General features: G+C 41.1%; 1 protein-coding gene across 1 annotated transcript in view; it reads right to left on the bottom strand.

Annotated features, from left to right (window-relative positions):
• LOC122548571 (cyclic AMP-responsive element-binding protein 3-like protein 3) overlaps positions 1–12,540 on the bottom strand; it is a 19,317-nt gene that overhangs the window by 2,614 nt on the left and 4,163 nt on the right. The window contains exons 2-6 of the mRNA XM_043687409.1: positions 9,963–10,055; positions 7,986–8,092; positions 7,483–7,551; positions 6,686–6,770; positions 3,696–3,783 (exon numbers count right to left, since the gene is read on the bottom strand). Coding sequence (XP_043543344.1) covers positions 3,696–3,783; positions 6,686–6,770; positions 7,483–7,484 — 175 coding nt within the window. The 5' untranslated portion in view covers positions 7,485–7,551; positions 7,986–8,092; positions 9,963–10,055. The remainder of the gene's footprint in view (positions 1–3,695; positions 3,784–6,685; positions 6,771–7,482; positions 7,552–7,985; positions 8,093–9,962; positions 10,056–12,540) is intronic.

Raw genomic sequence — 12,540 nt, 5'->3', positions numbered from 1 at the left:
TCCATATCCTTTTCCACAGTAAATACTGTTGCAAAATATTCATTTAGTATCTCCCCTATTTTCTGTGGCTCCACACAAAGGCCGCCTTGCTGATCTTTGAGGGGCCCTATTCTCTCCGTAATTACCCTTTTGTCTTTAATATATTTGTAAAAACCCTTTGGATTCTCCTTAATTCTATTTGCCAATGCTATCTCATGTTCCCGTTTTGCCCTCCTGATTTTCCTCTTAAGTATACTCTTACTTTCTTTATACTCTAAGGATTCACTCTATCCTGTCTATACCTGACATATGCTTCCTTCTTTTTCTTAACCAAACCCTCAATTTCTTTAGTCATCCAGCATTCCCTATACCTACCAGCCTTCCCTTTCACCCTGACAGGAATATACTTTCTTTGGATTCTCGCTATCTAATTTCTCAAGGCTTCCCATTTTCCAGCCGTCCCTTTACCTGCAAACATCTGCCTCCAATCAGCTTTCAAAAGTTCTTGCCTAATACCGTCAAAAATGGCCTTTCTCCAATTTAGAACTTCAACTTTTAGATCTGGTCAATCCTTTACCATCACAATTTTAAAACGAATAGAATTATGGTTGCTGGCCCCAAAGTGCTCCCCCACTGACACCCTCAGTCACCTGCCCGGTCTTATTTCCCAAGTATAGGTCAGGTTTTGCACCTTCTCTAGTAGGTACATCCACATACTGAATCAGAAAATTGTCTTGTACACACTTAACAAATTCCTCTCCATCTAAACCTTTAACACTATGGCAGTCCCAGTCGATGTTTGGAAAATTAAAATCCCCTACCATAACTACCCTATTATTCTTACAGATAGCTGAGATCTCCTTACAAGTTTGTTTCTCAATTTCCCCCTGACCTTGGGGGGTTTATACTACAATCCCAGTAAGGTGATCATCCCTTTCTTATTTCTCAGTTCCACCCAAATAACTTCCCTGCATGTATTTCCAGGAATATTCTCCCTCAGCACAGCTGTAATGCTATCCCTTATCAAAAATGCCACTCCCCCTCCTCTCTGGCCCCCCTTTCTATCTTTCCTTTAGCATTTGTATCCTGGAACATTAAGCTGTCAGTCCTGCCCATCCCTAAGCCATGTCTCCGTAATTGCTATGATATCCCAGTCCCATGTTCCTAACCATGCCCCGAGTTAGGTCCCTTGCATTGAAATAAATGCAGTTTAATTTATTAGTCCCACCTTGTCCCTGCCTGCCCTGACTGTTTGACTCACTTCTGTTCTCAGCCGTACCCGTCTCAGATCAATCTTCTTCCTCACTATCTCCCTGGGTCCCACCCTTCACCTTACTAGTTTAAATCCTGCCAAGCAGTTCTCGCAAATTTCCCTGCCAGTATATTAGTCCCCTTCCAATTTAGGTGCAATCTGTCCTTGTACAGGTCACTTCTACCCCAAAAGAGATTCCAATGATCCAAAAATGTGAATCCTTCTCCCATACACCAGCTCCTGAGCCATGCACTCATCTGCTCTATCCTCCTATTCCTGCCCTCACTAGCTTGTCGCACTGGGAGTAATCCAGATATTACTACTCTTGAGGACCTCCTTTTTAAAATTCTACCTAACTCTCTGTAATCTCCCTTCAGAGTCTCAACCTTTTCCCTTCCAATGTTGTTGGTTCCAATGTGGACAATGACCTCCTGCTGGCCCCTCTCCCCCGTGAGAACATTCTGCACCCTCTGAGACATCATTGATCCTGGCACCAGGGAAACAACACACCATTCTGCTTTTTCTCTGCTGGCCACAGAAATGTCTGTCTGTATCTCTGACTACAGAATCCCCTAACACAATTGATCTCGTGGAAGTCGACGTACCCCTCATTGCATTACAGCCAGTCACAACACCAGAAACTTGGCTGTTCGTGCTACGTTCCCCTGAGAATCCATCACCCCCTACATTTTCCAAAACAGCATACCTGTTTGAAATGGGTATATCCACAAAAGAATCCTGCACTAGCTGCCTACCTCTCTTACCCTTCTTGGAGTTAACCCATCTATGTGACTGTATCTGTGACTTTCCCCCCTTCCTATAACTGTCATCCATCTCATACCGTTGCTGTTGCAAATTCCTCATCGCTTCTATCTATCTCTCCAACCAATCCACTCGATCTGATAAGACTCGCATCCAACAGCATTTATGGCAGATATAATCCACAGTAACCCTTAAACTCTCTTTAAACTCCCACATCTGACAAGAAGTACATGTCACTGCAAAGGCCATTTTTGCTCCTTCACAATCCACAGTCCCAGAAAATAACACCGTCTTATTCCTCTACAAACACTGCCCCAGGTTAAATTAATAGCTATGGCTTATATTTTAAGTTTAAATCAAGAGACTTACCTCCAAAACCATATAATCAAGAAAGAATTACTGCAGCCTTTCTCTTGGACAGACTTAAAACAACAATTATCTTATCGGATTCTGTGCTGTGAACCCCGCACAACAGTTGCTCCAAGATTAGTAGTAACTTGACAATTATAGATTACTTTCAGATTGAAGATAAATAGGGGAAAAACTTATAGGCTACCTTTGAACAAAACTACACACACCCTAAATTTATAGTTTTACTTTACATTATAAGTGTACTAACAAATTATTTTCAGACAATGGCTACAAACACCACTGGTTTACTTTTTGGAACTAGGTAGCAAAATGAATTTACAAAGCTGTAACTCCAATTGAACAGCTGTGTTAGCATCAGTAACAATTAAATTAAATTGATTGATTTTTATTTAAATAAGAGCACCACTGCTCAGATAAAACCATTCAAACACTCAGGTCAAATTAAATAAGCTACTAGCACACAAAGATACATATTTTCTGGACAAATTTCAGAGATAAAGTACTCTTTTGGTTTGTAGAAGTTGCAGTTCTGAGAAGCTAAACTGTAGAAACAGAAATAAGTCATTCAGCCCATTGAGTCTGCTCTGCCATTCAATGGAATCATGGCTAATTTGATAGTCCTCAACTCCATTTTCCCACCAGGCCATTTGACTCATCGGGTCCACGGTGACCCTCTGAACAGCATCCCACCCAGACCCACAACCTCTATCTTATCCCCATAACGCTGCATTTTCCATGGCTAATCCACCCAGACTGCACGTCCCCAGACACTATGGGCAATTTAGGTTGGCCAATCCACCTAACCTGCACATCTCTGGATTGTGGGAGGAATCCTATGCAGGCACAGGGAGAATGTGCAAACTATATGCAGACAATTGCCTGGGGTTGGAATATAACCCCAGAGCACTGCTGCTGTGAGGCAGCAGTGCTAACCACTGAGCCACTATGCCACCCATTCTTGAATAAATTTAAAGACCCAGTCTCCTCCCAGACCTGTAGGGGTACAGCATTCCACACTTGAATGACCATCAAGGAAACAAAACCCCTACTCATCTCTCTACGTAAAATTGATGCTGCCATAAAACAACTTCACTGCTGATTTTTAAAATCATGCTATTTTGAAGTTTAACACTTTCACTCTGCATCTTGAAAATCAGGAAGAGGTGCAGATGTTTAGGAATATCTGAACAGGAAAGTATGAAACGAATGAATGGCCATTAATTAGAGCAAGAATTCAAAGTCAGTTCACCGATTTTGCTCAGGTATCTCAAGCCAAAACATTTCAGCCACAAGGACTGATTTTTATAAATTGTTCTTAAAAATTTCTCACCACTATACGATTCATCCTGGGGCCCCAGCTTTGCACCAAAAGGGTTGATACTTGGAAAAATGATAAGTGTAAAAGACAACAGGAACACCTAGGAGAGAACAGAGGCAAGTAAGTTTGCTAGTTATTCATAAATGGAACAATACAGCGCAGATAAATTAAACCCACAGATAGTGATAGCATCCATGTGTATGGGTCCCATTAGGGAGCTAACCCAGGAGAAAACCATCTTCTCAGGAGTCCTGTTTAAAAAGTTGGAGGATAACATGGAGCAATACATAGAATTTTGAAGTAGAATAAAAATATCTAAAGGTCACCCGATTAGATTTTTCAGCCTAACCTAATATTGACAAGAGCTGTAATATTTTGAAACAAAATGGTCATTACAAAATTATAAGCACTTGTAACTGGAGGATTATTTTCTACTCCAATTTTGTTGACTCTTTCTTTCAGCTGTCATCTGGGACTTATCTCACTGCTTTTACTTCATGTTGGCAAGTACCTATTGATTACCTGATTTTACAGTCGACAGCACAGCTACTTCGGATTGTACTGCACTGTCAAAATCACAACTGTTCACCCTTGGCCTTCATTCACTACATTTGTACAGCCACAAATTTGCTCAAGTACAGCCACAGCTCTGACTCAGAGCCTTAGCTCCAATAAAAGCTCTCACATATGGGCTATTCCCATCTCATCCTTCAATACAGAGGAACTCCTCAACCAGTTTCTTTTCTTTACTGCAGAAAATCTTCCTAAATCTACCTCCCTGTTACTCCCACCTGCCTCACCTCCAATAGAGTCATAGACCAGTGAGTCACTGATCAAAGCATCTGTTGCAAACCCACTTTTGCCCAGGCCATCTGACCACTTTTTTTTTCTAGTTATCCAATGCCCCTAGTCCTGAATTCACACCCTGCTTTTGTTCCTCTTTCTCCCAAGATGCCCTCTCCAAGCTCTGGTGTGCACGAGGCTCACCTCATGTTCTCCCTCTCTCGTTAGCTAACTGTTAACTAATTTCCCCTCCTGCCTAGTCATTAATGTTAACCAATTTCTCTCATCGGGTGTTATCCTTCTCTCCTTCAAATCTGCCATCATCATCTCTCTCCTCATAAAACCAAATGCCACAGTACTTGGAAACTAGTTTCTCATTTAAAATGTCCCCTTCCTCTCCAAAGTCCATGAATGTATTGTCATCTCCCAAATCAGAACTCACTTTTCCTCACTCATGTGCGAATCCCATCATTCAACTGCTGTCCCTATTATAATATGACGGTAGTTTTTCCCAAATTCACAAAAGACATCCAATGATGAAGGTAAACTTCTCCCCCTCACTCTTCTCAACCTGCCTGCAGCCTTCAGCACAATTGACTACAACCATCTCCTTTGAAATCTCATGTTGATCAGCTGTGTGGGACTGCTCACCTATGGTTCTATAGCCGGTGAATCATTTATAATGATTTCTCTATCCCCTGGTATATTGTTACCTTTGGTGCCTCCCAAAGGGAGGCCACCCCAGCCCCGTATCTCATCTATATGAATCCCAACTGCAACACTATCTGAAAGCAGAGTATCAGTTCCACACACATGCAAACAGTACCCAGCTCTACGTCACAGTATCGCTCAGACTCTTTCACTGTCATTAAATGATCAGACCACCTACCCAGTATCCAGTACTCAATAAGCAGAAACTTCTGCCAATCAAGCAGCGGAGGATTGGAGCTATTGGTTTCAGTCCCCATTTCAGACTTAGACAGTGCCAGGGACCTGGATTCAATTCCAGCCTCAGGTGACTGTCTGTGTAGAGTTTGCACATTCTCCGTGTCTGCATCGTTTCCTCGGGGTGCTCAGGTTTCCTCCCACAATCCAAACGTTAGTTGAATTGGCCATGCTAAATTGCCCACAGTGTTCAGGGACGTGTAGGTTAGGGGTAAATGTAAAATAATAGGGTCTGTGTGGACTTGTAGGGCCAAAGGGCCTGTTTCCACACTGTAGGGATTCTATGGGCCCTCAGTAACAGATTAAATGCAGTCAGTTCATGATGCCATATCGGACTAGCTTGCAGTCTTGGCATCATATTTTACCTGAACATGAGCTTCTGATCACATGTGTGTGATCACATCTTGGTGACATCGTCCAACTTCACCCATCAGCTCATCTGCCGCTGAAATCCTCATTTCTGCCTTTGTCACTGCCAGAATGTATTCCTGTCAATTAAAGCTGCCCACAGCCATTTCACACTCCAAGGAGCTTTAATTGGTTAAAGGCAAGGCTTAACCCCGTGTCAGAGTGTTGCTTGCGGATCTTATTAGCGGTCAGCTCTGCTGTCCCTGCAGTGCCACCAGGATCTCTCGCCACTGCTGGGACTATGAGCAGACCCAACAGCCAGAGTGTCAGAGTCAGAATACAGATGGAGGTCTGACAGCAGGCACAGAAGTGGAGACCTGAGGTGGGGGAGTGAAGGGAGGTGATATTGCGATTTGAAGGGCAGGTAATGCAAGAACACCCAGATGGCCAGGACTTTGAGGAAAGATGGGAACGGGAAGGCTCCAGTTTGTGAAAGGGAGCTTGGTTCAGTAATACAGGCTCCCACGATTGACTGGCAGAGCAGACTTGATGGACTGAATAGTCTAATGCTTTATTATATGTTATATATTATTCATGACACCATGAGCACCTATTTTGTAAAATAACCTTCAATGTGGCACCTTTTTGAGAGCCTTTTGAATTACATTACACCTACAGGTTCAGCAATATCTATGTTGTTTGTTACTTCCGCACAGAACTCTAATAAAGTAGTTGAACACAATTTCTCTTTCACAAGATCATTTCACACTGTCAGCTAGTAGTTTAATTTTCTAAATGCCTTGGCATTTCGTAATGGATTCTAGCATTCTGTATAAACAAAGCTGTCTATTGAGCAAAGCAACACTGTTAATCCCAGCTCAGACACATTCAACGTATTATTTAACTGTGTGATATCTTGCTCTTACCATTATGCATGTGCTGATGTTAGCACTTTTGGTTGTGGTTTGCTTAACCAATGCTTGCAGCTTCCTTAGCTGTTCTATTAGAGACCTGAAGTAAAACAAATGAGAAATGACTGTTACCTTTTCCATACTACAAAATACAATAAAATAGCTGGAGAGATAAAAACAAAGTTCCTTACTGAAGGTTTAGGTTGTATTTTTGCTTCAATATGTTATCTTAAAGTGATGTATATTCATCATATTTATTTATATTTGAAAATTTATATTAAGAATTGACATAAGACAATAAAAGTATTTTGCAACTGGTTTATAAGTGAGAAAATTAAAGAGTTAAAACATAATTTACCAACAACATTTGATGATCAGTATAATAGATTACATTATGCTGGAATTAGGAATCTTACTGCAATCAAGCAGCCACAGATTTCTATCCAATACTTACTATGATGGGTATCATGTACAGAGAGAAATAAGATGGTATCAGAAACAAGAATAGAAATGTTCCAGGGAAGTAATTTCAGACAGTTTATTAAGAAGTTAAATTGCTCTTAGATCCCCTTAGATTTTAGTCTACTGGCTTGTCATGTGAATCTCTGAACGTCCATTATTGTCTTGTTCTAATGTTCTTTTTTAAAAAACTGTATTTCTTTGGTCATCGAGGTAATGAATACTAGTGTTATGAATTCAATCTTTTTCCAACTGAGGACAGCCACCTTTTGTCAGTATTAGGTTCAGCATAAATGAACATTACGTTCACAAGTATATCATTATTATAATCTTATCTCTGTGGCTATACGTACATATTTTGGCTTTCAAGATGCTGCACTTTCCTCTGCAGCTCCTGATTTTGAACGGTGCATGCTACAACTCTGCAACACAGAAATATAATTGTTGTTTTAGATTATCTACAACCAAAGAATAGACACACCACAAGTTTGCAATCACAAGAAATCAAGGAGCAGAAGTAAGTTGAAATTTAAGTAGATTTCCTGCAAACATTAAACCCTAATTTTAAAACCAGATAGTAAATCGTGATGGGACACTTAATAAGAAACAGTGCAGGTATTGTATCATACAGATTATTAACACCTGTGTTACCATTATCTGATGGAGTGTAACTAATACGGTAGTTTAATTCTTTACACATTCACTAGCAATATACACTCACATACGGCTACTAAACATTTTAAAATTATCTGAACAACTTACAGACATTACTTTATCTGACCAGAAAGAAGGTTGCCTCAAATTGTTAATTTTTAAAAATCAGTTTCAAGCAAGCTTAATATTTGTACATTCCTACCGACTCTCCAAGCCATCGATGTAATTCTTTTTCTTTTTGCGACTCTCCTGAGCAGATTGTTTGTTTCTGATCTTTCTGCGGATTCTTTTCAGTGCTCGTTCTTCAGACTGCAATAGTAATGTAATGAAAGTTTGCAAAATAAGAGCCAACTAAATACAAGCTCGACATTTTATCCACCAATTTAGATAACTTTAGATGATTTAAATTTCAGAATAATCCCTTCCATGGAAAAATTCAAGACTCTGTTTCATTGATTGAACTAAAAGGCATTTTCCTTGTAATTTCAAATCAGTAGAGTAGCTTGAATGTGTTGGACCAGTGAGTGAATAGTGTCAAATTGGCCCTTTCAACACATATACAAGCACACCCATGTTCGGTGACGACATTGTGTCTAAAAGGATAGATATGTGACTAGTATTCTTTCACTCTTGAATGAACTAATAACAGTATGCCAAAATAGCTAAATTCATTGTTCTCTCCTATTCTCAATCCCTGCAGTTAAAGTATCTGAAAGAGGTGCCAAGTATAACAGGATAATGTCAGCATGGCAATTTTGGTTTAATTTCTCCCCCTTTTCAAGAAGGGAGGAGGTAATTTGGTGCAGAGTGAATGAGAGCTTTAGCATCTGAGACAATCTCATGAAACTTTCTGTTGAGCTTCAAGGAAGCATTAGAACATAGGAAAAGGCCTTTTAGCATTTCAAAAATATTCCTCCATTCTGCTAGTTCATGGTTGATTGTGATCCTAAAATCAATTTATCCACCTTTAAAACTGAAGCAAAACAATTGCTCAGGCTGTTATCTAACAGAAGCAGAAATAGAATCAAATTGTAAAGCCTTGTTCTACATGAGTTTGAAAGGGCTCAACAGAAGTTGGAAAGTGATATCAATGCTCTATTCATTCCATAGCAGTCAACATGAAGCTTATTATCATCAGATATTTGATTATTACTGTAAAAAATTCAAGTGCATAACAATTTAATCAGAAAACCTATCCAGCGGGAGGATGTAGTTGTGTCATGGAAAAGTCATTGGACTAGGCTAGACAAGTGTGCTGGGAACATGGGTTCAAATCCTACTATGGCACCTGGTGGAATTCAAGAGAAATTAATAAAATAAACAGCAGCAAAATTTGATGTACAATGCAGTAATTCCCTGGAAGTGCCACCAATTGCGTCTTCACAAGACAAGACAAGTCTGATGACAGGAAAGGCTGCCCTTGAGCAGCACTCTCACCATGCCGACTTGCCTACATTAAAACACTAATCACTTGAAACCTGCTCTTCTGGTGAGATAAACATAGAAACATACAAACATATAAAACAGGACCAACAGTAGGCCATTCAGCCTTTTGAGTTTGCTCTGTTATTCAATATGATCATAGCTAATCATCCAACTCAGTACCTTGTTTCCACTTTCTCACAATACCCTTTGTTCCGTTTAGTTTGAAGAACTATATCTAAACCCTTCCTGAAAACATTCAATGTTTTGGCATCAACTGCTTTCTGTGGCAGGGAATTCCACAGTTGACCAGCTACTCGTATGCCTGACACCAGACTCCCAAAGCAACTACTCTACTTGGAACTTGGTCGTGGTCAGTGACTTCCAGTTGAAACACTACAGGGATCTCTGAAGAAGGCAAATTTGTTCACTGACTCATGGATGACGACGCTGGCTTATAACTGACCAAAATAAAGGTGGCTCACTCTGAAAGGCACTGAATATGAGAGGCTTTGTTTGGGAACTGCATAGGCTAAAACAAAGTATTGGTGGGAGCTCTTATGTTTCAAACAACTAGCAGATTCAGATATAGTCTGCAGATTGTAAAATGGACTTAACAGACAAATCAGAACCCACTGAACTGGGATGGAAGCAAGTCATCCTTGAGTCCAAAGGGCTGTCTAAGGAGGAGGCTAATGCAAAATAAAAAACCGATAATCCTCTCACTTCAGCAAGTAAACCATGAAGTTGTTCTGACCTTTGTGAGGGGAAGGTGTGTCGGTAACTCCAAACCATCCTTGGCTAAAAGTCTTTTTTCTTCATCTGTCAAAACCAGATTTTCAAAGCAATGCTGAACAAAGAAAAGTATTAAGAGGTCATCTTTGACACACACTTCAATCAAATATTTTTGATAAATAAATAATTGCTTCTGACAAGTACATTACATCACCATTTCCAGCACGTAAACATATTGAGGTTTGGAATAACATGAGGCCAGGGTGTTTAATGAGCACTTGTTTTCATAAATAGATGCATTATACAGAAATTCTAGTTGTAGAGGTGAAGAGTGACATGCTAGACAAAATAAGTGTAATGAGAAGGTGGATAAATCACCAATGATGGATAAATTATAAATGTATAGTTAAAGAAATCCACGGGAGGAAATAACAGATGCTCTGAGGATCATTTTCCAATCATCACTAAGTACAGGCAAGGTACCAGAAGACTGGAGGTCTGTGAACATTGTACTATTATTCAGAAAGGTGTTAAGGGTTAGACTAAATAATGAATGGCTACTCAGTCTGACCTCATCAACAATGCACAACACAAAATTCCAAACTGCAGTAAGAAATAGTATATTTTATTAAGAGGATATCTGCTACTTGGCAGCCTCAAAATGAATTAAGTTGAGAGTGATAAAACTATATAAGGCACAAGTCAGACCATAGCCGAAATACTACGGAGAGTTTTGGTCCCCTTACCCAAGGAAAAAATATCCTGGCATTGGAGGAAGTCAGAAGAGGTTCACAACATTGATCCAGGGTGTAGAGGGATTTTTAATGAGGGGAAGTTAAGTAAGTTTAAAATAATGAGAGAAGACCTTATTGAAACATATAGAACTCTTAGGGGACTTGCCAGGATGCAGAGATGTTTTCCCTTGTGAGACAGTCTAAGACCAGAGGGCATAAACTCAAAATAAGGGGCTACACATTTAAGACAGAGACATTGAGAAATTTCTTCTCTTAGAATCAGTGGAATTATTTCCTACACAGAGGGCTGTAGATACTTGGTCATTAAGTATACTCAAGACTGAGACAGACAGATTTTTAAACAGAATCAAGGGTTTATGGGGAAAAGGCAGGATTTGGGAGTTGAGTTGAGGGAACTGGAGCTGGAGCTGGAGCTGGATGAACTTCGGATCATTCGGGAGGCAGGGGGGTTATTGAGAGGAGTTATAGGGAGGTAGTCACTCCTCAGGTACAAGGAAAAGGCAGATGGGTTACAATCAGGGAACGGAAAGGGAACCGGCAGGCTGGGCAGGGATCCCCATGGCCATTCCCCTCAACAATAAGCATACCGTTTTGGATACTGTTGGGGGGGGCGGGGAGATGGCTTACCAGGGGAAAGCAACAGGGCACAGGGCTCTGGCACAGAGTCTGTTCCTGCTGCTCAGAAGGGAAGGGAGAAGAGGAGCAGAGCAGTAGTCATTGGGGACTCCATAGTTAGGGGGACAGATAGGAGGTTCTGTGGGGACGAGAGAGACTCTTGAGTATACTTAATGACCAAGTATCTACAGCCCTCTGTAGGAAATAATTCCACAGATTCTAAGAGAAGAAATTCCTCAATGTCTCTGTGTTAAATGTGTTGGTGTGTTGCCTCCCAGGTGCCAGGATTCGTGATGTCTCTGCCCAGGTGCCAGGATTCGTGATGTCTCTGATCGTGTTTTTGGGATCCTTAAGGGGGAGGGGGAGCAGCTCCAAGTCGTTGTCCACATAGAGACCAAAAACATAGGTAGGAAGAGAGATGGGGATGTAAGGCAGAAATTCAAGGAGCTAGGATGGAAGCTTAGAGCTAGGATGAACAGAGTTGTTGTCTCTGGTTTGTTGCCCCTGGTTTGTTGCCCGTGCCACGTGCTAGTGAGGGGAGGAATAGGGAGAGAGAGGAATTGAACACGTGGCTACAGGGATGGTGCAGGAGGGAGGATTTTGGATTCTTGGATAATTAAGGCTTTTTCTGGGGTAGATGGGACCTCTACAAGCAGGATGGTCTTCACCTGAACCAGAGGGGTGCCAATATCCTGGGGGGGAAATTCGCTAAGCCTATTGGGGTGGGTTTAAACTAATCCAGCAGGGGGATGGGAACCAAAATTGTAGTTCGAGTATATAAAAGGTTGAGAGTGAGGAGGTCCAAAATCATGTTTCAGGGACACAAGATGGCACTGGCAAACAAGAAGTTGGTTTGAAGTGTGTCAACTTCAATACCAGGAGCATCCGGAATAAGGTGGGTGAACTTGCAGCACGGGTTGGTACCTGGGACTTCGATGTTGTGGTCATTTCGGAGACATGGATAGAGCAGGGACAGGAATGGTTGGTGCAGGTTTCAGGACTTAGATGTTTCAGTAAGAACAGAGAAGATGGTAAAAGAGGGGGAGGTGTGGTATTATTGGTCAAGGACAGTATTACAGTTGCAGAAAGGACGTTTGGGGACTCGTCAACTGAGGTAGTATGGGCTGAGGTTAGAAACAGGAGAGGTCACCCTGTTGGGAGTTTTCTATAGGCCTCCGAATAGTTCCAGAGATGTAGAGGAAAGGATAGCAAAGATGATTCTCGATAGGA

The sequence above is a fragment of the Chiloscyllium plagiosum genome, chromosome 1 (genome assembly GCF_004010195.1).
Source record: "Chiloscyllium plagiosum isolate BGI_BamShark_2017 chromosome 1, ASM401019v2, whole genome shotgun sequence".
Taxonomy (NCBI): domain Eukaryota; kingdom Metazoa; phylum Chordata; class Chondrichthyes; order Orectolobiformes; family Hemiscylliidae; genus Chiloscyllium; species Chiloscyllium plagiosum.
This window is presented reverse-complemented; position numbering and strand designations above follow the sequence as displayed.